A 24,516-nucleotide genomic window follows, 5' to 3' on the forward strand; every position below is an offset into this window, starting at 1 on the left:
TCTTTGTGTCCCGAGACTCATTGCTTGTGTTCACATCGTTCAGCACCAGGCATCTTCAAAACAAAAACAAACCAAGTAGGTTCCACTATTGGGACAAGCTGAGCTCTGCATCCACCATATCCTATCCTCTTTTTGTAGCTTTCAAACTTGTAATCTATTGGTTTCCCATAACCTATGCAGATGGGTGATCAAGCACCACCCTAAAAGCACTGATTATTCTTTTGGTGTGCATACGGTTTGCCTAAAACTGTTTTTCTATGACTGTAACACAAATCTAGGAGACACTGATCTACATAAATATAAAAATTATTGAGAGAAAAGACAATCTCTGGTTTCAGCTATAGAAGTGCTATATATAGCAATTTCCTCCTTTCCCTTTTTTGCTGCCTTCTGCATCACAACACCTATATAAAAACTGGCAGAACTACCACTTCTATCTTTTCAACATAAGACGATTTAAACTGGAAATTAAACGTTTTTGTTATGTACAACAGCTTTATTTTAAAGAAATATAAGGCACCAAGGACGCCAACTTTCATTATTAAATAAAAGCTTTGACTAATGATATGAAAGGATCCATCTTTGTTTTACCAAGAAACATGAAATAAGGTCAAAATTACGTCCTGCATCTATTCAAAATGATTTTGTGCTTCATTGGTGCATGCACTGAAGAAATTCTCTTAAGTGTAACACTACTGTCAATACAGTGGGACAAAGAAACAATGCAAACTACATAAAGCCCAAAAAAACATACAAGTAAAAGTGAATAGAGGGGGTGGAACCCTTTAACTATATTCACAAAATGTAAAGAAGCAACAGAAAAGATGGCTTTCTCTCCTGAAGGTGAATTTCATGGCACTAAAGGAAGACAAAAGATGAACAGGGCCAAGTCCATTAGGGCACGCAAAGAGGAAACAAACTAGAAGGCTTGGTAATTGTAAAAAGAAATCTAGAGGCATTTAAGATGAAGCTTCCAGTAGTTTGTAGACTGGGTTGACAGAGTATGAAATGAAAGGAACTAGGCAATGGGGTGAGGTTGTGAAAGTAGCTTGAGGGAGGCGATGGACTTGAAGGAAAGCTTTGGAGGAAAGCTTCACAGTGTCTCAAAAACTAATTTTTGGTGTACTCAGCCCAACCTCTTTTTTTTACCAATGCTACTTCTGTTTTCTGTATTGCAAGTTGATCATATTGGGGTAACCAGAGGTTATATCAATACCTCTATATTGTTAATGTGAAGGATTAGCATTTACTTGAGTATCAGCTCTAACAGCAATTTCCAAATGTGTTTGTTGGAAAAATAAATTAAGTCCTAACCTGAAATATGTAATTGCCAGCACACACAAAAACACTGTTTTCAAGATATTACGATAAAGTAACAGTGTTACTAAGGTTACTAGCGATTGCATACAATGCTTTCAGAATTAAATGATATTTAGTACAGTTGACAAATTATATCATAACTTCTTTAAAAAAAAATTTAACTGTACATTTAGCCTGTACAGGAAGGTGTGTGAATATCTGTAATATGCCTAAATTTTAAGAGTGACTTTTTAATAAGAAGCAATGCTAGTTTTGTGTGTGCTGTACTTTTAGGGTACTCCAAAGTTTATACTAAAGGTTGGATCCCAAGCATAACTGTTCTTTAAATGTTGTTTTTCTCAACAAGGATATAGTTAGACAGAAGAATTTGGGTCTTTAGCTTTCCTTAAAAAAAAATTAATGTTCCACATTATCTGCTCATGGAAAATTGAACAGACATTTCAGTGATTAACTCTAAGCAAGGACATTCTAGGTGGTCTGCAGAAGTCAGCATTATAAATGAACACTGAGAAATGCCTAAAGAAACCTGTGGCACTGGCTTAGGTCAGCTCAGTCATGTAACGTCAAGCTGACATGGTCCTTCCTGCCAAATTAGCCAAGAAAAAGAGTAGGAAAGTAATGGGAACACTCTAGCTTAGAACAACAGAACTTTATCTAAATGTCAAAGGAGTACATATAATGTTGGCTACACATGATGTACTACAACTAACCTGAAAAGGTGCAACAGCTCATGTTAGATGAAGGAACACATCACAAGCAAAACCAGTGGAAAAGGTTTGTGAAAAACTACTTTAAATAAGCTTAGACTGGACTTTACTGCAGGACTGCGGCAGAAAATGATGTTAAAAGGGATTTTACAACTGGTAAGTTGATCCCAATCATCTTCCTCTTTGTTTTAACTATTAGGTGTCAGGGTGAGTGTAGAATTACCTAATTTACTTTACAGCATTTCTTGAGTCTGTCTGGATGATTATTCCATAAGTGCACAAATAATTTAAAAAATGTATTCAAAGAAAATAATTCCTTTGGAAATTGAGATTTACTGTAAAAAAAAATATATATATATTTATATGTCAGTCAAGAAAGGAAAATGATCTATTATTAATAATACATGTTTTTTTTATCATCCTGAACATATTTAAACAAAAGACTCATGATAATGTAGTTGGCCCTTTTTCTTACACAGATTCATTCACGCGCACACACACACACCACACGCACGCACACTCACACAAAAACACTGAATAAAGATGTGTTGCAAGAATGAGTCATCTCCATCCAGCTGTCCACAGGGCATCCATCTGATAAGCATACCCACACTCTCACATCAGGAAAAAATGTAAACATTGCAATAAAACCTGCTATAATAAAATCAATTCTGCATTAAATATGGATTCCAATGTTATACTATTCAAATACTTGGCATTCAAGCTATATGCAAATACAGTTCTCTGGGCTTAATGTTGTAGAAGCACAGTCTTCCCCCAATCTGTCCAAATCAATGTAGTTGTCTTACAAATTCTAGATGTAGATTATTTTCTCTCACACATCCATTGATCTTGCTCACCACTCTTTCTGCCCTAAGAAAATCCTTTCAGAAGGTTTACTTGTAAAAGATATTTATTTTATTTTATTTTGGGAAAACAACAAAAAGAAAAAAAAATATATTGGTAACCTATTCTCACTAGCTACTTTATTAGCTATAACTTACATCCTCTTTCGTCGCCATCATTTTCTAGTGGCATAGATTCAGCAACTGGCCTAAAACATTTATCTGAAATGTTGTTCCATATTGACATGATAGCATCACCTATTCAACAACATTCCAAACTTTTTTATACTGCAGGGGAACCCAGTTCTGTCCTTCTGAATTCCTATACTGTAACTTTTAGATACAACCCTGTTCCAACACACCAAACCTGGACTCCTTCATTAGAGTATCATTCAATTCCACAGAATCCTGGCATAAAGCCACTCGGTTGAATTAGGTGTGTTGGAAGGAGATGCAAAAAACGTTACTTTATACTAGATCTTGAGGACTAGACTTGGGTATTCCTGCTCTACTGGATAGAGATCTGATAGAGAGAAATCAAGAGTCCTTTTCAGATCAAACTTCTGCAAGAAATTTCGCCCACACGATTGCTGCACTCTAGAAAGTTATTTTGTCAGCAAAAATATACAAGTTCACTTTGACCATCCCATTTGACACCAATAACCATGCCATTCTCACAGCGATCAAAATGAAATGAAGTCATTGCGATTGGCTCAGTGGCCAATCAAGTCAGCAGGCAATTGAATGGGTGTCGGCTGTCGGTGGATGTATATTTTGGGGGGAATTTACTTGAGTTGAGTGCTGACAAGTATCATTTGTTTAAAAGACGCAAAGAAAGTTGGCTTTATTTATTTATGATGCTGATCATCTGAACTTGAAGCTAAAGTTTGTAAGACTGGAGCTCAAACAAGTCTAGCAGACAGTGTGGTGAAGTGCCCTCAAAGAGGCTGTCTGCTCAGCTAGGCTGAACGATTTGGCGCTCTGTAGGCTGAGGCATCCCATTTGGCTAATGAAGTCCCAGACTGTCTTCACACCACACCCCCACCCACTGCTCCACTATGAAATGTTCTACTCATGAAAGTAATGAGCCAGGAAGGGAGAAAGACTCTTCTGGCCACTGATAACCTCAGACTAAACTTGCAACCTTACGAGACAAGAGCCTAATATCTGGCCGTCAATCAGCCCCAGCATCCCCGGCTAGAGTGTTTAGTTACAAGGATCAATTATTTACCAGCCTCCTCTTTCACTACTCAGTGCACCCAAAAAAGGAGTGTGAAGAAATAAGAAAAGAAAAACACTGTCAAGTGGTAGCCAATTCAATAGAAAGAAATTAGGGGGGGAAAAAAACTTGCGCATTTAGCATCACACAGGGTTTGATCAATAAATTGTGAATTAAGACACCATTTGACAACAAACCCCCTCTGCACAATGTCTGCAGCAAAAAATGTATTATCTATTAGCATATTAGGGTAGATATACAACATAAAAACAAAAATGCCATTGTTAGCATTTACAAGAATTTCCATATGTTTATATGCAAGTGTTATTATTTATGCCAGACAATAAAACAACTACAATGCACTAGCAGTCTGAAAAATGTGTTTAAAGATGTTTGACAACTTTCTAATATTATGGTACCTGATGAAAAACATGCACAAACAGTGTTGTAATGAAGCAATCTCTCTGAATCCATGTACTTCATATTTACTCTTAACCCACTGACTGCACAGCTGAAACAGCAACTTCAAGCTTTTAACTAATTTAGAGACAAGATCATATTACCGCTTCGCTCAAATTAACATTAGCACTTCACCTTGCTGGCTGAGTCTGGAAATAAATACAAAGTCACAGAGAACATCTTCAACCTTATGGCAGGCTCTATTCAACACTGTTATTACAAATAATTGAAATATGTGATTTTATTTAAGTAGAAATTTTGGCAGTGCGAGATATTTTCATAAGTATTCTCTTAAGATGATTAAATTGTGCAATAACACATTTCTGCCAAATATCTCTGTTTAAGACTGATGGGTAAAAAAAAAACAAGTTCTCAGAAAGGGAACTTTATTGGTCAGTGGAAATACTGCAGATTGTTTTGGGTTTTTTTGGGAAAAGAAGGTTTGGTATCCAGTTGCGTATCAGAAAAGCACATAATTACAACAAATGGCAACATTGCCAAAAAATTTGAATTACTGTGCACGATTACGCAAAAATTATTGTTTTTTATGTGTTTTAAACAGATCTATAGTGTCTGTGGGATTCCCATCAAACCTGTTGCAATATCTATGCTGTGCCAGCAGGTGGCCTTAACATCAACACTAATTATATTTAAATTCAAAAGACTTATTTTGGATATTTTTTTTACAGTGAGCTTGTATGAACTAGCAGTTCTGCTTCCTCCAGTAGAAATATGTCATACCACCTCAAGCTAGTTGGAAATACAAACCTGCGAGAAGTGGAAAGCTAACAAGCTGGTCATTCGTCAATCCGCACAAGCACAGGAGCATGTTATCTTTGATGCTCCTGCACAACTGACATACTGATGCATAAATATAAAGATTTTACAACCTTCACCATTAAAACAGGGTAGGATAGATTCCCATCTTGATCCTATTTACATCAAATTCTAACTCTATATCAGTACAACCATCTTCTAAGCAGTTATTGTGCAACTGTAAAACCCTGCATATAGCCTCAATTTCTAGGTCTTAGCGAACAAAAGTTGAAGGAGATGTAGTATTCTCCTGCTGTAGTTTGTCTACTAAAAATAAAAAATCATGGAAAAGTGCACAAGGGGTCAGTGTGACGACTACACAAAGTAAAAACCTTATGTGGTCCAAATGATCCAATCACTTAAAATTGCTGGAGGGTTAAACAGTAAAACCAAGAGCAGAAAAATGTACTCTGCGAAGTGAGTGGGGTGACAGTTCTACAAAGGGAGGAAATACAAGCAATTTGTTTAACCACCTTAAAATGAAGCATGTGCTTGACTACCAGCAATGCAGCTGACAACAAGTTCAAGTCACAACACTGGGAAGAAAAAGCAGGAACTGTCCAAACGGCTAGTGATTTGAATAAGTACGATTTTAAAAGATGTGCAGTGTCTGCTTACTGGTAGGGCAGAGAATCGTGTGTATGACTGGAGTAGTTAAACGGTGATTAGCGTCAAGTCAAGTTCTGCAGTCAAACTAATGTCTGTAAATGGTGTTTCAATGCCCCAATGCCTCCCACACTGGATGTCTTGTCACATACTTCTGTGGCGGTAGCTAATTTGTCCTGGTTGAATACAATAAATTTTCACTTCATTATGTGCTAGCTCATCATACTTTAACAGCAATGCAATAAGTTGGTTTGCTGTTGCTGCAGTATGGCCTAGTGCTAAACACACATCTTGGCCTGTGCCTCCTAATGTAAAGTAGGTAGATGAAGACATAGATTAAATTTTTTATTTAAAAGTAAAACCATGTCCTAAGCCTAATTTAAATATATACATATATTGTAAGTTTTTGTCAGTTTTTTAGGTTGGTTATACACAGAAATAAATTGATAATGTGTTATGAAGCGCATATAGAGGTTTTCATTGGCAGAGGTCTCTCGTGCCAAGGGCATCCTTTGGAATAGATTAATGAGCCATCAGCTGTGAGTCCAGGGGAAGAACCCCATACTACTCCTGAAAGATAAAGAAGTTGGCTAGTCTTTTGCCATTTTGTTTTCAGCCCACTCCTCTTTATAAGCTTTATTTATAGAATTTATAGTTTTCTCATCGTATGAGGACTTCCTGGTGCCCTACAAAAATCGTTCCTGTTTCTTCACATTTTGCTTCAGAGTATTTAGTCTTACTTTCAATCTAGCCTTGCTGAACAGTTTGTTTTGAATGTCTTTCAGAGCTTTTTTGTGTTTGTTGAAGGGCTGAGCGATATGACTTAAAGCCAGTATCACAATACATTGAGCAGTTAATTTCAATTAAAAAAAAATGGACAATAACTTCACCCAACCCGACCCCTACTCAAAAAATAAAGAATGGGATAAACTACTATTGGTGACATGCTGTGAAGTGAGTCCAGACTCCCCTGGACTGTTTTTTGTCACTTAGTGGAGTTTAAAGCTACAGTGTCTGAAAATAAATGAAGAAAATGTGTACTTTTTGTTGAACTAAACTAGTTTATAAGTATAAAATAAATTTTGCTTCCAATCCAAAAAGCATTAATTGCCAAACAATTAATGACACATTTTATTTGGGGAAATGAACTGGTCCTCTTCCTTGACGATTGATGGCGGAGGAGGAGCTAAGCAGCGTCAATCATCGTCGTCTACATGCTGCCCACACTCTTCCCCTGGTTCTTTGCTAGCATACAGCTAGTTCTCCACACTGGAACCCACCATGAATTCTCAAGCTAGTTAGCGTAGCCACAGATGGTGATGGATAAACAGTTTTCCTGTAACAGTAAGTTGTTTTTCTGCCATTAGCACATTGAGCAGCGAGTACACTTGTAAGATAGAGTGCCAAGACCCTCCTTCTGACTCTGATTGGTTGTTTCTCACTGTGAAACAGATGACATGCCCCCAGTGAGGAGGCAGAGGAGCTAATTTTTTTTTCACATATAATCTGTCTCATGTTATACTGTCACGACATAGTGAAAGTTTTAAGAAATATTTTTTAAAACATATTTTTATTCAAATTTACATACGTCCTTGAAGTAAAATAGCTTATTTAGTTTTTTTGTTTGGGTTATATTATTCACTGTAATTTGCTCATTTAAAGAGGTCCTTCGTTTTATGGCTAGATTACCACAGCACACTCAACCAGCTGCTGCCTCTGAAGGTTTCTGATTGTGAGAACAGAACATAAACTCAAATTTGGTGTGAGGTTATACACAGCTGAGTTAATACTTTCTTCCATCATTTTCCCTAGTTTATATTGCATGTACGTTTGCTAAAACTGTGTGAAAGTAAAAAAGAATCTGTCACAATGAATCCACAGCTCTTTTTACACAATATTTATGATCTGTACATGGTGCACCAACTCAGTGGAAACACAGGTAGTCACATAAACAAATTGCTCGGTACATAACATAACATAGGCATCACGTGGCTCTATCAGTGACACTGTTGTCCTTTAGCTGATTCTGTTTTGTGGCTGTACTGAGTGTTAGCAGGTGAACTATAAGTCTATTCAGTTCCTATTTAGTGGCATTCTTACGTTGCTTGTTCATAAGAGTTATGTCAACATAGACATTACTGTACAAGATGACTCTATCCATCTGTAAAATAATGAATGAATGAACAAAGGGAAGGAAAACTGAATGAAAGAACAAAATTGGCCCAGATTACAGCACTGATTTCTTCAGCAGGACTCAACATCTTCCTTTGAGTTTCCAAAATCTTCCCAAGCTAAAAGGGAAGAATAATTTTCTCATGCATGTTCTGGCCCAGTCTTAAGTCTTTTTTCCTATTTGGCGAAAACCTTCCAAAAATAGATGACCAAAGAAATCTTGGTTGAACACCTAAGCAATCCCAGCAATGCAGTTTAGTTAGGAATGGAGAAGAAAAGTTCAAACCATTGATAAAAATGAGAAAGAACGGGGATTTAAATTTATTTTCAACTAGAGCTGTACAATATATTGCAAAGTAGAAATGTGTGAAATGGCATAAAATTCATATCACGATATCTATCATGATGGGAGGCGGTAACAATATATGTCACTGTTTTTGGCGTAAAATGTACAATAGAAACAAAAAAATACAAAATTGAGTGGAATGTATATATTTGTGTTAACTTTTTTAGATTTAGAGGATGGATAGTTATTGTGGGTGCTATTTGTATGCAATGTTTGTAACTGTTGTGTATTATGCTGGTACCTATTATTGTCAGGTCAGCCTTACAAAATGTAATTTTAAGCGAGACTCAGCTGCTGCTAGGCAGCAGCATAATCTCATGGTGGCTACATGGTTAAATCATAGTTAAATAAATACATGAAAAAATATCTTTCTATAGAAACATTAACTTTAATGTAAAGATTGTCTGTAAACGACAGCTGATATGTTTCTGACACCAAGAGCAAACTGCTACAAATAGAAGTTCTCAAAAAATCTTTTTCAAAAGGTTTGACAAAAAGCTACCCACAAAATGAATGAGTTTTTGGAATGAAACTAGTAGGACTATCTATATTTAGAAATCTAAAAACATTAACATGAAAGCATGCTGTGGTTATAGAAGCAGCACTTTTGCATGGATGTTAAAATAAATAAACAGCCCTCTGTGGTGAAACAAGGTATAACAGACTTTTATTGTGTGACCATAAATCATTTCTTCCAGAATGTCACACTGACTGAGGTCTACAGCATGTACTATACAAAAAAAATTTAATTAAATCTATCAAACTGCTTTTTAAGAGCATCTGATTGGCAAGCCGTCTTGGGACAGTTGGCAAATGGGCGGGCAGCGGAGGAGTTTAGAGGTGCTAAAGTTCAGGCAGGAGCGACGCAGCACCCTGTGTCCTGCCAACAGCCCTACAGTGGCGCAAATCCTGACTAAGTTGTTGACCCGTGGCCCCCACCTGCCTTGACCATGTATTATAAGCAGGGAGGGGGGCATCACTTTCCTTCCTAACATGCCTTCCACACCAGAAGGCTTTTGACTCATGCCCATCTGTCCTGGTAGTACATACATTAAGTGAAAGCCAAGATACTGGCAACCTGTCCAATTCATGAGTGCCTTGTAATGTGAAGTGTGAACACGATCTCAGCAACCGTTCAGTAAGGAGAAAAATGATCATTTAGGAGGTCAATCCACACGGTTCTCTTCAAGTTGCAATAACACGTGAGGAACAATTATGACGCAAATGTTTAGGGAATTCTTTTAATGCTTAGTTATTGTTGTTTCCTCACTCAATTAAAAACAAACCAATATAGTAAACAATGAAGTTTTCAATAATAATTGGCAATCACACATTCTTGCACATGAGAAGAGCAAAATTAAAAGGCCTGAGAAACACTCATCATTGTGAGTTTGAATGCCTATGGCATTACTAGATCAAGTAAAGGCAGACGGGATAACAATGGCTGAAATTAAAATATGTCCTAATCACTTGCAAATACCAGTGTGGATGGTCAGTCTACATTCAGTTTAGTCATAGATCACACATTTGCCTACAGACTGAGCACATTCTGGGTCATTTTTAGCATGACAATACATCAGTGGGTGAAGTATTATATTGGAAACGATGGTAACAAATGAGAAAAAATGTAAATTATTACTTATTATTAAAAAAAAACCTCTTGCCTGAAATAATTTAAGTTTCAATCATGTTTTTAAAGAAACGTTTTCTTCAGGCAGGAATTTACCCCAAAACACACAACTGCCCCTTCCTCCCCAGTGATGCTACTGACCGTTTTAGCAGGTTCTTTGTCAAGATAAGAGACTAAAAAGCTGACAGATGTTCTCAAAATCTCTCAGCTTATCTTTTAAGATGAATCTGATTCTCTACTAAAGGAGAGTGTCTGTCAGATCTGCTAGCCAATGTTTGATGGAAGGCACCTCTTCTTTGTTTTTTTCACAATTATAACACCACAGGCTAGAAGGCACCATTGTGCTACCTGGAGCTCCATAAACTTATCAGATATTCCCAGGGTGATCAGAATTAGATTTGTCACCACCTGAACTTCCAGTATCATGAAAAGGAAAGAGAATATGTCACATGCGTACTCTTGAAGTTCAGGACAAACTGCATAGCTGTCTAATAAGAGTATTCTCAATGGATTCACACTTCTCACACAAGGGTGAAGCTTCAGGGAACATGCTGTGCATCATAATTTTTGAGTAATGTAACCTGTATAAAAACCTAAATTGTATAAAGCAGTGCCGGGCATTAATAGAACACTCATGAATATATTCAAGGCTATTTTGCACACAGTCAGGGGTAAGAGTGCTCCAAGATCTTTTCCCCCATTTTCCTTTATATTGCCAATTTTGGGAAGGCTTAGATATTGTAGTGTCTCGTTAAGTTAGGAGACAATGAAGTTGGAGTTGGTAAATATTGTAATATGTCTCTCTACATCTCCGGTACAGGCCTCGCAAAGTTGAGAAGGTGTTTTCACAAAGTTCCTAATCTGCAGATACTTACAGAAATTAGGGTTGCACCAATTTATCGGCCAGCAAATTTCCATAATTTTGGGAGATCGGTGATCGGCAAAGGTAAGGCCAACCTTATCTACCTCAACAAAGATTTAAAAATCAACCACTGACCTCTTCTGCTCTCCCGTGAGAGGTTTGACTGGCAGACCAGCCCACCGGGGTTTGAAACACGACTGCAGGTTTTCAGTTAATAATAGTCACACCACTGCTGCCAACTCAGAAATTTTCTTGCTATATTTAGCAAGAATTTTTTCAGACAAAAAAACTGGTATTGGTCAAGATTGGAATCGGCAGGTCAGGCTATTTAAAGATCGGTAATCAGTTATTGGCCAGAAAATTGCAATCGGTGCACCGCAGACAGAAGAGGGTAAATTATATTTCAGCTTGCGTTATTTGAATTAAGCAATAGTTAATTCAATTTTCAGAATACCAATACTACACAGTCCTAAGACATTCAAGTTCCAGGCATTGAATGTCCCACCTATGATGGAGGGCGTAAGCAAGGAATTTGGTGCTATGCACTCAACTTGGCACATGTGTATCATTAAGAATTTATATCTTGTTAATTTTTGCACACGGACAAGTACATTTATATATTTCACAGTTTTTCATAGTTGCATGAACCTCTTTTCAAAGGTTAAAAGTTATGATTGAAAGCATTTAAATTCAGCCTTTCTTAATCTGATCCTTATTTCAAATGGATAAAACAAAAAACTAAGATAAGCTCATATTGTGATGCATTTTTCAGTCATTTTGCCCAGTTCTATCTTGTATTGTCAATTTAGAACAAAATCTCCAAGGAATTTTTATAACATCTTGCTAAATGCAATAAAAACATGATAATTAAAAGCATAAGAAGTTCAAAGTGGTACTAATAAAGTGTAGCTAATAAAGTGATTCGTTTATAAAAGACACAAAAACACGTTAACAGATAATTAAGGTGTGAACGTACCTGAGCTGGCTGGACGTCCAAGTAATGAAGCACTTCTTTAAGCATGACAGGCGTGTGAGGAGGCTTTTCAGCAGAAACACAAGAGAGTCTGTCAGACCTGTCCCAAAAACCAGGGCCAGAAGACAAACCAGCGGTGGTGGAATTCAGCCTCAACATTAATGACCTCCATGCTCTTCGTGCTGCTGGGTTTGTTTTCCATATCATTATATTGGAGATAAAAAGCATGTTCTTGTAATGACCTGTGGAGAAACAACAGCAAGTTATGCTAATTTAATGTACTACTCCAGGTTTGTGGCTGTTTTTTAACACTATAAAAAAAAAAAAATTAGTTTAGTCTGACACAGGTGTTTTATTGTCCCTATTCATTCTGCAACTTTCTCCAAATCTGATGCTAACAAAGCAATGTGGTGGGTCACATCACACTGTTGCAATGTTGCATTTGCTGACAATAACAATTTGCCTTGCAACTTGACGTGAACATAATTACTGTTATATTCTGACTGTACAGTTTGTATATCCCACTACAATATGTATTATTGAGAACTGTAACTATTAAACAATATAGATAGAAAGATAAAAATTAGCAAGTTAACTCTCTGCTGCCCAATAACCCAATAAGAAGTGATGATGGGCAACAATAGAGAGGTTCTCTTAAAATGTGCGTAAAGCATTTACCAGTGTAGATGGAGGAAGTGTCACTCTAAGTCAGTGACAACCTGTAAATGTGCTTTATTGTAATAAACACCCAGAGATTCCCTGATTGCACAGCCTAACCAGTGTACTACAGGCATTATTAGTCTATAACTTTTGTGAAACTAGCCTGATAAACACCAGCCCCAAGGTCTACACTTTGCTTTGCACAGAGTGTCTGGACCCTCAGCTTTAAGAAAAGGAGTTCCTCTAAAATAGCACAGAAAATAAAAATCATCATTCACAACTCTTTCTGTGCGCTGGTTTAAATTCAATCTGAGAAATCAAGCTCAATGAGAGAAATCCCAGACAGAGCTCCAAAAGGAGATGAGAATTTAGCAGAATTGCATAAGAATGCAATGGCCAGACTAATGTGGAACCAGTTCTCTCAAAACAGGTAAATTCACAAAAAGACAGAATATAAAATATCTAAATATAGAATAAATAAAAATACTATATTGTAAGGGCAAATTTTCAACATAAACACTGGATAGTGATTATAAAATAGTGCACTACACACATTGAGGGCTCTTCTACGCATCAATTACTTTATTCATTTTTTTATTCATTTGATAATGCATTGTCATATTTAAAATATTAAGAGGATAAAGTACAAAACCATACGGGGGGCACCACAGAGCATTTGTGCTTAGGGCACCCATAAGGCTAGCAACGGCACTGTAGATCCTGCTGCTTAGTTAGCTTTAGCCTCTCCGCTAAATATGCCAGGCTCACATTCGCAACAAGACTGAAATGACCAACATGAAGACTAAGATGGGGTAAAAGTTTAACCTGTGCAACCAAGCAAGCTAGCACTTGCAGAAATATATCATAGGGACAGGTAAAAAGAGGTTTCCATGGCACATATCAATGGAGTAAAAATTTAAGTCGTGACAGTACATTAATACTCCTGCTACTTAAACGTTCACTTTACACTCTGTCCACTACTAAACAAACGGTAAACAATATTTTACTGCACAGCATGTGAAACAGCTCAACTAACAAGTGTCACGCTGAAACGTGCCTCCAGATGAGAAAAGCTAAACTGCAGCTTACCGTAGTGGATCAAGCAGAAGCTCCACCTCCAGCAGCCTCAGCGTGACGTGCTCGTCACTGCTGGGCCGCCCAGCGTCTTCATCCTGACAGCCAATCCGCGGCCACACAGGAAGAGAGCTCTTGTTTGAAAATATTGGCGCTTGTTGTGCTAGCTGTCTCCAGCAACGCGTTGCTAACGACTTATATTTTAATGTGACAGCGACTTACTGTAATCAAAAGAACTGCTGTGACATGACAGATAGCCGTTGTTTATAACAGGTAAGAAAAAAACTCCCACAGAGAGTTTTCTGTGTGATGGCTACAACGAAGCTAACGTATTGTTAGAAAATACACGACGTTAGCTGGCTAGTTAGCAGGTGTTTGTCAGCTGTGCTAAGAGGCGTTTGTACTTCTGTATTTAGATATGTTGATATTTAATGAATGCATTATTATAGTATTGATAATGGAAAAGCAGAACTTTTGTGTCTTTTAATATCTGTAAAGCAACATATGAATATATTTTACCGTTAGGAAGTTATTATCTCGATATATTAATGTATTTCTGATGTAACCGCAGCACGTTTACCAATCTTTTGACACAATATTCCCTAGTTTTCTTTTAGTGGTAGATTAAATTTTTTAATGAAGTGAACAAGAGCAGAAAGTCATAAAGATTTGTCAATACTAAATTAATGAAGATATTTGTAAGTAGGCTAGAATTTTCACAATTTTTCATATTAAGATTATTTTTTTTTGTTTGTTTGATTCCCCTCAACCGAACTTGAACATATAAAAGTGAAAAGATGAGTTGGGGGTTCTTTAAAGTAGTGGGTTTGTATCAGATGCGCATGAACTTCACACATATTACGTTAATTTTTCCCTGATTTTTAATGAACAAAAATACTTTCAGTTGGTGCTTTTATCTACTAAAAATGCTGGCAGTTCTTAATTTTTAAGTATTTAATGAATGGAGGCTGAGCAAAAAAAAAATTTCAGCAATTGACCTGCAGATCACAGATCAAAGTTGATTTAAATCTCTGGCGGTAATTTGTGGATCTCTAACTTGGACTATTATTTAATCAGAAAGTTAAATTCTACAGAGTGAAACTCTCTTTTATAGAAAAATAGTGAAAACAGATTATCAAAAATGGCCATATTCAAAACACTTCCAACTTAAATAAGCCAATGATGACAAAAATGGCCACAAGTACTGCAATCTGAAAAGATGGTCCGTATATTTTCAAATGAGTCAACATAAACAGTGAGAGCTCCAATCAATGGCTGATTAATTTTGCTAAAACTGCTGAACCATGAAAGCAAAAAAAATTATATTGATAACAGTTTAGTCAGTTCTCACAACAGAGATATTTATTTATTATTTTATCTTTAGTGATAATATATGTACATGTGTGTTGTTTTGTCTTAATTACTGTTTTGGGTATGTTATTCTTTCAGCAAATGACAAGTCATAACTCTGTGTACTCCAGTTAATGATTAATATATTGATCAATTAATTAATATAATATTAGATTAGTTGACAATTATTTCAAAATAAATTCATCACAATGCTATAAATCAGGCCTATGCTATGTTATTTATTCAAAGGCTTATTTGTATTGTCTTGGTTTGACCTCATCTAAACATACCACAACTTGTTTAAGAATGGGTTTAGCCTGTACCTGAAAGGTTCAGTTTACATTACATAATGCAAATCAATGTACTTATCCGGAGCTGTGAAATATATCTGACTTTAATGCAACATTTTTATTCCATTATGCTTTATGTTATATAACATAAGGAGATCAAATAAAGACGCCTGAGTAGACTAACATGCTCCCTCTTTTTTGACAAAATCACTTTTGGCAAAAAAAAAAAAAAAAAGAGGTGACGATTTGTTTTAGATGAATGGTGCATTTAAGTTGACTAAAATTTCAAGCTCGATATGTGTCCCCTTGTTGCATCCACTAAGCTACTATAACGGTTTTATGAAGTTTGTTTACAATTTTCTAAAAATAATTGTTAGCCATGGTGGATTATTTTTGAATCATAATAAATCCAACTCTTTCCATAATAGACTAATAAATCAGTGATGCCGCATTTATTATTATTATTTAAGACTGAAATACAGGTTGATACAACAGCTGACACAACCATAAGTTTTTTTTATTGGAAGGTTTTCATTGTCTCTGCTTGTGTCTTAGTTACAAGTTCAAGACTTATGTTGCTTAAAAGGCTTAGCAGTTAATTCCTTTATTTTGTTGTTAATGTTGCCAACTCAAGGCAACAATTCAGTGATGAGAAATTAAACGTCCTTGAAAATAAATTTCTGCTTTAAATCGGTGACAAAATATTTCAAAAATAGTTAGCAGTTGTGTGTAAACAAAGATGCATTTGTATTCTTATTGTTGATAACTGGGCATCCAAGTCAAAAGCTGTGATGGCTGCTTCTGTTGTGCATATTCCACATTTTGATTTATATAGATTTTATTCCTATTACCTTGTTTTGTTTTTAGTAGAAAAAATTGTGACAAGTCCACTGAAGAACTTTTTTTTCCTCTTTGTGTTGCAGCAACATTCCATTCACAACAGAAGGACCAAAATGGCAAATGATGTGTGTAGTCATGTAAAAGTCGTCGTTCGGGTTCGGCCAATCAACGACAGCGAGAAGCGTGAAAACTGTCGCAATGTCGTCCAAGTTGTCGACAACCACATGCTTATTTTTGACCCCAAGGAGGAGGACATGTCATGTTTTGGGTCACAAAGAATGAGGAACCGAAACATCAACAAGAGGGCGAACAAGGACCTGAAATTTGTTTTTGACCACGTCTTTGATGAGAACTCTACTCAACTGGACATTTTTGAGAACACCACTAAAGGAATAGTGGATGGTTTAATGAATGGATTCAACTGTACAGGTAATTAATTTGGATGCAAAATTATTGAATGTGTTAGGCTTCTTGTTTGATTCAGGTTCAGCAAAAACCCCATTTGTGCAAAATAGTTCAGCAACAAAAAGACTAAATTGGTTCTAATAAAGTAACGGTAAAATTGGTTTGCCGTAAGAGGAAGCATGAATCAGATCTCACCTTTCCTGAATTTCTTTAATATTTTATAAGGCTCTGGGTCACTAAAAAGTCATGAACAGATTGTCCCTGAACTACCTTCTCAATCCCTGGCGAAAAGGTTTACATTCTTTATGGTTAATTGGAATTGTTAGTTTACACGTCCATTCCACGTAAGCCTGCGGTTCAGGGAAAATGCCAGAGAAAACGTACACTGCAGGGAGCAAAGTGAGAGGGGAGTTACTTCATTACAGCATCCAGTCACCATTCTCAGTTTGCTCTCTACAGAGAATCGGTTACATTTTTCCACCCCTCTGAAAAAAGTGTCACTGCAAAATTCAGTAATTTTCAGTAACAAATTACTGAATTAAAGTAAGAATTCTGAGAATAAAGTCAGAAAGATTAAAGTCAGAATTCTGAGAATAAAGTCAGAAAGATTAAAGTCAGAATTCTGAGATTAGTCAGAATTCTGAGAATAAAGTCAGAATTCTGAGAATAAAGTCAGAAAGATTAAAGTCAGAATTCTGAGATTAGTCAGAAAGATTAAAGTCAGAATTCTGAGATTAGTCAGAATTCTGAGAATAAAGTCAGAATTCTGAGAATAAAGTCAGAAAGATTAAAGTCAGAATTCTGAGAATAAAGTCAGAAAGATTAAAGTCAGAATTCTGAGATTAGTCAGAATTCTGAGAATAAAGTCAGAATTCTGAGAATAAAGTCAGAAAGATTAAAGTCAGAATTCTGAGATTAGTCAGAAAGATTAAAGTCAGAATTCTGAGAATAAAGTCAGAAAGATTAAAGTCAGAATTCTGAGATTAGTCAGAATTCTGAGAATAAAGTCAGAATTCTGAGAATAAAGTCAGAAAGATTAAAGTCAGAATTCTGAGATTAGTCAGAATTCTGAGAATAAAGTCAGAATTCTGAGAATAAAGTCAGAAAGATTAAAGTCAGAATTCTGAGATTAGTCAGAATTCTGAGAATAAAGTCAGAAAGATTAAAGTCAGAATTCTGAGATTCTGAGAATAAAGTCAGAATTCTGAGAATAAAGTCAGAATTCTGAGAATAAAGTCAGAATTCTGAGATTCTGACTTTAAAGTCAGAATTATTATTACTTTTTTTCGATGGCCCTAATCCTCTTCTGTATATTTGAAATTGTCATTAGGAACAACAAATATCTTGCTAGATTTGTCTGTAGTTGTGTTGCTAAATGTAATTTTTATGAATCTGTGGCTAAGTATGGGTCCATTGGAGGATTAAATTTAATGTTCACTATCTTGACTGAACTCTCTTTTTTTCTCAGTACAATGTGTCATTTAAGGTTACTTTTCTGAGCAGCTTTTCAATGTAAATCTCAGGCTGTTTGCAAACAAGGTTCTTGCATAGTTTGAAAATTAAAAAAAAATAAAATAAATAAGAAAATAGTTGTATTTCCGGATATTTTTTTTTCAATATCCGTTTTCCTAAAGTTGGATCCACTTGGATCCCCTCCATCTATGAACAATTCATACATTCATTTGTTCATAATTCATCCTTTATTCCATGTATTTTTCCTCCATGCATTCTGTCAACCATCCATCTAGCTATTAGTCCATAAATCCCTTTCTCCTTTCATCCATCTATCTTTCCATAATCCATCAATCTGTTCATTCATCCATAAATGTGCATCCATCCATCTTCCCATTCATGTGAATACCACAGATTCACCCCTATTTTCCATCTATTCATCTTTTTATTTGCTTATCTTTCCATTCATCCATCTTCTTCATCACCAGGTGGTTTTTTTTAGGGTTTTATTTTTGTACCCAGACTTCAGTAGAAATATCTGACAAAAAATTATGAAATTAGCTGAAAACAAGTTAGATATCTGAAAACTTGAATTTGGAAAAGTAGCAAAGTTCCACATAAAAAAATGAGTTCAGGCAGCATTTTAAGGCCTGGTTTGCGGTTCCGAAGCCATTGTTTACAAATTCAGGCCGTTGCCATCTGTTCTGTGAAACATGTTATAGAAAGCAAAGGCTGTTGTAAACAGGAAAGAAACAGTAAACCATACATTTTTGACATGTTGAGATTTATTTATCACAATCTAGCATTCTTGTGCTCCGTCTGTATTATTGTATCAAGTCAAAGAAGAACAACTAACGACATGCAGTATTAAAATAAATGCTGTTTCACAATGTATTCATTTAATGTTTAGACATATATCTTTTGTCTATGTATTTTGTATGATTTTAGCTAAAGTAAACACTTAAATTCCTGTCACTTGATTGATGGAAGTTTGTAATCTGCATTTTGTGCACTATCACAGTTTTTCTATGTTCTTTTAAAATTAATGTGTTGGTGTTTGTGCACCCTTTTCCTTTGTAATAAGTTTCCTTTTTTTTGGTCACAGTATTTGCTTATGGTGCTACTGGAGCTGGAAAGACCCATACCATGCTGGGTTCACAAAATGACCCTGGAGTCATGTACCGCACAATGAAAGAGCTGTTCAAACGGATGGATGACGCTAAGGAGGAGAAAGAGTTTACACTTGCATTTTCATATCTTGAGGTATTTTCTAAGTATGTATTCTGTGTAGAATGGATCATTTATTTTTAACCTGAGCTGGTTACTTTGTGTCTAACAGCATTTCTTACATTACTCCTCCATATTTGTCTACTTTCATTTTTAATTAAAAACTTTTCCGTTCAATCCTGCATTTCCATTTTTTGTTTTGAGGTGACTCTAGGTTGTTGAAGCTTGTCCTTGACGCCTAACTATGTTTTTGTTGGTTCACAGGTTTACAATGAGCAGATCAGAGACTTGTTGGCTAATGTTGGGCCTCTTGCTGTCAGAGAGGACAGCTCCAAAGGAGTAGTTGTTCAGGGCCTCACACTTCATAAGGTTTGTCAGCTAAAGATACGACATTGAGCCTTCTTGTTATTGTATTCCATTTTCTTCAGGTGGTATAATTCTGCTCCTATGGTTCTACTAAATAATGTAATGTGTCTATACATTTCATAATAAATGAATAAAGTGCTATTTAAAGACTTTTATCCATATGAACTGTTTTTCACATTTAATCTAAAGTTGGTGTCCCTTACTCATTTGCAGCACTTATTAGATGTTTCACTATTTTCACCTGATCCATTACCCTCATGCTGAAAAACTTTTTGTTGATGTTTTACAGCCCAAGTCTGCAGAGCACATTCTGGAGGCTTTGGATTCTGGCAATCGAAACAGGACACAACACCCAACTGATATGAATGCCACTTCTTCTCGCTCTCATGCTGTATTTCAGGTATTTTAATCTTGTAAAAAACATGAAAAGATTTGGTATGTTTTTTGTTTTGTTTTTTGTTACTTTTAAGAGAAATAAATAATAAAAGAAAGAAAACATCACAATTACCTACAAAGTAACCAAATACGACAGAGCTGACTGTACCCACCTTTGTGTGTATACAAAATATGTACTTAAAGAATCTTTTACTGGTAGAAACTTTAAACATGCCTTCTTTTTAAGCTAAGACTTGTGTTTCTAATTTATCAGATATATTTGAGGCAGCAGGACAAAACAGCCAGTCTAAACCCGAATGTCTGCATAGCCAAAATGAGCCTGATTGACCTGGCTGGCTCAGAGAGGGCCAGCGCCACCAATACCAAGGGAGCGCGCCTACGAGAAGGTGCTAATATTAACCGCTCCCTTCTGGCCCTGGGAAATGTTATCAACGCTCTTGCAGACCCAAAGGTGAGCTTGTGTTTCTCCATATTTTCATTAATTACCTAACAGGTCAAAAAACAGCATAATGACCACATGAAAGAGAATTAGAATTTTGTCTAGTTGAACACTTGTGAAACTCTCAATAAAAGATGGTGAGCACATTGCTTACACAAGATCCAATGTTGTTTCTTAGATCTGTATCCATCATGCAGAATAAGAGAGTTATCAATCAGGATTACAACACAGCCATGAATTTCATTTTAATATAAATAATTGTGTTCATGGAATGTTAATTGTATATTATCACTAAGTCTTAGAAAGCCATTTTTTGTTTTTAAATAAAGTAATCATTGGAAAATGGTAAAACGTTGGAGGGATTATATATGTGCTTTGACTAATTCAGTTGAGACATTAAGGCCTGATTAGGAATCTATGTAAAAGAAACTATTACAGTTAAAATATTTTGGAACACATTTTTATTTTGCGATTGTTCAACAATATGCCAACTGCATGTTTTGCCCACCTCAAGCTATGTTTTATGGACAGTCGATTCTAAAGAAAATGTCAAACTTTTAAGCAGGCTTATTAATTCTATAGACAAAGCAATTTAAGAGTTTGTTTTGTTTTTAAAAACATCACAAATCACTCATTTATTATTATTAATTTTCTGTTTGTTCTGAATTTTATTGACTGGTTTGTATTATAACTTAAACTAGTTAAGTTTATTTTTGTATGAAGTTATCTGCTCTCTCTATGGTAGTAAACATGGAACCTGGGAAGGGCAGAGTCAACTGAGTATTTGGGTATTATTTCATTCCAGTTGCATACATTAACCTGTTAAGCAGTCTTCTCATTTTACACACCAGTCTCAAGAGACAAGACACAAGTAGGCGGCATGCATTTAGGAAATGCTGTGCAAACCTACCACAGCCATGTTGAAATGCAATCCATCTTCAACAGGCTTCCCCTTCATTCTTTGGGTTGAGCCTGTCGTCTTTCATCAGCATTGTTAAGTTGCTGCTGTACTTCACTCATATTTTTTTTAAGAGTTGCAGTCATGGATTCATTCTTGGCCCACCACAGCTTTGCCACCGTGTCCCTCATGGTTATTGGTCCAAAGAAATTCACGTTGCGGTCAATGTTAAGAGAAAAGAATTTCCTTACTCATTTCTTGACTGACATACCATTCATTCGAGAGAGCCGAAGAATGTCTTCTCGATTCTGGTTGGGCTCTTGTCATCTTCATATTATGCTGTATGTACAGAGATTCTGTTGTAAGTTGTTTGCCTTAGGCGGTGGCCATACTTTTGTCGAGCCATCTGAAGAAGCACTCCATTTCTCCAGCTTGTCCTTCAGTCAAGCCCAGAGTTTTACATCTCCCGAAAATGTGTCCTGTTTAGTAAAAGTGATGCCGTTTTAAAAATGTGTACATGTTGTTTTCAATCATGCTAAATCACTCCTCTAATTGTTCTGGTTTTTGATATGGGAAGAAAAAGTTTTCCATGCTCCAGCTGTGCAATAATTGTGGTTTAGAGCTGGAACATATGACATTTGTTAAAATCATGTAGTGTTTTGACAGCAAAAACAAAGGATGCGTCTTTTGGGATTTGTTAAAGCTTTCTGTCACTAAAGCCACGCTTGGTGGCGGCAGGCATGTTTCTGTTTAAGGTTATTAACATTCTAGATGTTACAATAAAATTCAGCACTGGTGGGCTAATAAAAGCTGTACTGCGTTATGCAGTCACAACAAGGGGTTAGTCATCTATGGAATGTCTTAAATGTGCTGCACTGCTCTCAGAAACAATGCTATTTACTTTTTGACACTTAATATAGAATGACAGTAACAGCCTGCTTTTGTTTAAAGTGGATATTTTCCCACATTTTTCCTGAAACTCTGCAGACCTAACAAAAGTTCCATCTCTGGTCTTTCAGGTCAGATGTTGATGGGTTTTTTTCTTTTTAAGAACAAGCACAGATAAAGCCATTTTACGCTCTTTTTCTATGATATTCTAAATTGTGATTTTTTTATTTTTTTTTTGCAGTCCTAGTGTCACTGACAGTGTGACTCACCTAAACAGCTGTAGTTTATCTAATGCCATTATTATTGGCTGAGCTGTCTTCACAGACTGCTGCAGAGAGACTCAAACTTGAAATTGTACACTCTGTACTAAATTGTGTTTCCAGTTTGGTTTATTGGTTCCCACCATACAGTCCAATGTTACAATGCCTTCCTTCCGGTTAAAGTGGAGAAACAGCATGAAGGCACACGTCATATGTATGAGTTCACATCTTTCTCTTTTTTGATTTATGTCTTGTTTGACAGGAGTAGTGGATTCCTGGGTTTTGTATTTGCTCTTGTCAAACATTTATTTGATATATTTTCTAAGTGTGAAACCTCAGTGGTTTCTCAGGGGATTTTTTTCAGTATCTTCAGTGCAGTCTGTGAGGGAACTCAAGCATACATTGTGGGGCTAATCCTTATTTTTTTTCCCCATTTGTTTCAGAGTAAGAAGGCTCATATACCATATCGAGACAGCAAGCTGACGAGGCTACTTAAAGACTCCTTGGGGGGCAACTGCAGAACTGTTATGATTGCCAATGTTAGCCCATCATCCAAGTCCTACGATGACACCCAGAACACACTTAAATATGCCAACAGGGCCAAGGAGATAAAGTCCTCGGTCAGTGTTAAAGCTTTCACATAGTTAACTGAGATGCAATGGCAATAAATCTTGTAAGTAAATCCATGAAATCCTTTGAAAACATTACATTTTTCTTTTCCAATGCTTGCCTTTCAGCTCAAGAGTAATGTTGTGAGTCTCGACAGTCACATCGGTCAATATGCTGTGATCTGTGAGAAGCAGCGGCAAGAGGTAAGGAGATTCCACCATCACGATTTGACACTTTATCAGTCAAATCTTCCTCATTTGTTTTGAATTAGGATATTTACAGTGATTTGTCCTTTGTTTCTGACTGTGTTTTCAATGTCTTGCATCTCTGAAGATTCTCCAGTTGAAGCAGAAACTAAAAGAATATGAGGAGAAAAACGCAGTGCCTGGGGCTTCCAACATGATCTCTTTCCAGAAACAAGCGGAGTTCAAAAGGTAAGCATGTGGTCTGATTCCTAGTGAAACCTGCAACACGTCACTCTTTTTGGCTTGTCATAAGTCCTTCATGTCAAATCCCGTTACTGGAATGTAGACACCAATTCAAGTAAAAGGAGCTTGTTAGGCGTTTTGCCACTAGGGTAACTAAGGTGTTACTACAGCAGTTGATACACACAATGCTTATGCCTTGAGAATTAAAATCTTATTTAATCACTTGCAAATAACAGGGTCAATTTTGGAAGATTGCATTTGAATCATTGAAGCAGTTACAGAAAACCACCCATAAGGCAGGTGAAGTAGAGGTTTTCCTTTTTTGCGTTTTATTCTAGCTCTTTCCCAAGCTTTTCCAAGTCTCGACAGGATATACAATCCTTACATCATGCTGTGATTCTGCCCCTGGGTTCCCAGAGCTTGGGAAAAAAAAAGGAGAGAGAAAAAAATCTGACAACACAACTAGTTCACTATGTATAAATTGTGCTTGCAGTTCTGATCTTAACTTCTGCAGACTGAGGTTCTCACCCTGGCTCTATTGCAGAGCGAAGCATTTCAAGTAATAGAAGGTGTGATATTCAATGAACAACTCTACTTATTAATATTTTCAAAAAAAAATGTGTCTACTGTATAAAATAGTTTATTTATAGACAATTTTCTGAGAGTACATTGTCAGTACTCTCTGCAGAGTTAAGTAAGTCCTGTTTTTCCCTCAGTTACCACTGAAAGATGAATATATCTGATTTCCTGAAGCAAATCACTGTGTGTGTGTGTGTGTATACAAACATATTAATATATTTATTTATCTAATTTATGTTGTGCTATATAGTTGCATCTAAGCCCGTTAAAGGACTTTTCATCTGCTGGCAGGCCCAGAACTTACTGACGCAAGTGCCAGAACTGATAGTCCCTCCTAAAGGCTCCTCAGCTGTTGTTATAACCTTGATAAATTCACATAACATTTATGAGAACTGCATAT

At 36.2% G+C, this 24,516-nt stretch overlaps 2 protein-coding genes across 3 annotated transcripts in view; one reads left to right on the top strand and one right to left on the bottom strand.

Annotated features, from left to right (window-relative positions):
• The window catches only part of mettl15 (methyltransferase like 15), a 53,990-nt gene extending 40,205 nt beyond the window's left edge, over positions 1-13,785 (bottom strand). For both annotated transcript variants that reach the window (XM_044100794.1, XM_044100783.1), the window contains exons 1-2: positions 13,705-13,785; positions 11,959-12,197 (exon numbers count right to left, since the gene is read on the bottom strand). In XM_044100794.1, the coding sequence (XP_043956729.1) occupies positions 11,959-12,183 (225 nt within the window). In that variant the 5' untranslated portion in view covers positions 12,184-12,197; positions 13,705-13,785. The remainder of the gene's footprint in view (positions 1-11,958; positions 12,198-13,704) is intronic.
• Positions 13,681-24,516, top strand: part of kif18a (kinesin family member 18A) — a 28,563-nt gene continuing 17,727 nt past the window's right edge. Inside the window, exons 1-9 of the mRNA XM_044100773.1 lie at positions 13,681-13,962; positions 16,253-16,598; positions 19,132-19,289; positions 19,518-19,622; positions 19,909-20,019; positions 20,269-20,466; positions 22,944-23,120; positions 23,238-23,312; positions 23,443-23,543. Coding sequence (XP_043956708.1) covers positions 16,283-16,598; positions 19,132-19,289; positions 19,518-19,622; positions 19,909-20,019; positions 20,269-20,466; positions 22,944-23,120; positions 23,238-23,312; positions 23,443-23,543 — 1,241 coding nt within the window. The 5' untranslated portion in view covers positions 13,681-13,962; positions 16,253-16,282. The remainder of the gene's footprint in view (positions 13,963-16,252; positions 16,599-19,131; positions 19,290-19,517; positions 19,623-19,908; positions 20,020-20,268; positions 20,467-22,943; positions 23,121-23,237; positions 23,313-23,442; positions 23,544-24,516) is intronic.

Source organism: Gambusia affinis, linkage group LG02 (assembly GCF_019740435.1).
Source record: "Gambusia affinis linkage group LG02, SWU_Gaff_1.0, whole genome shotgun sequence".
NCBI classification, from domain to species: domain Eukaryota; kingdom Metazoa; phylum Chordata; class Actinopteri; order Cyprinodontiformes; family Poeciliidae; genus Gambusia; species Gambusia affinis.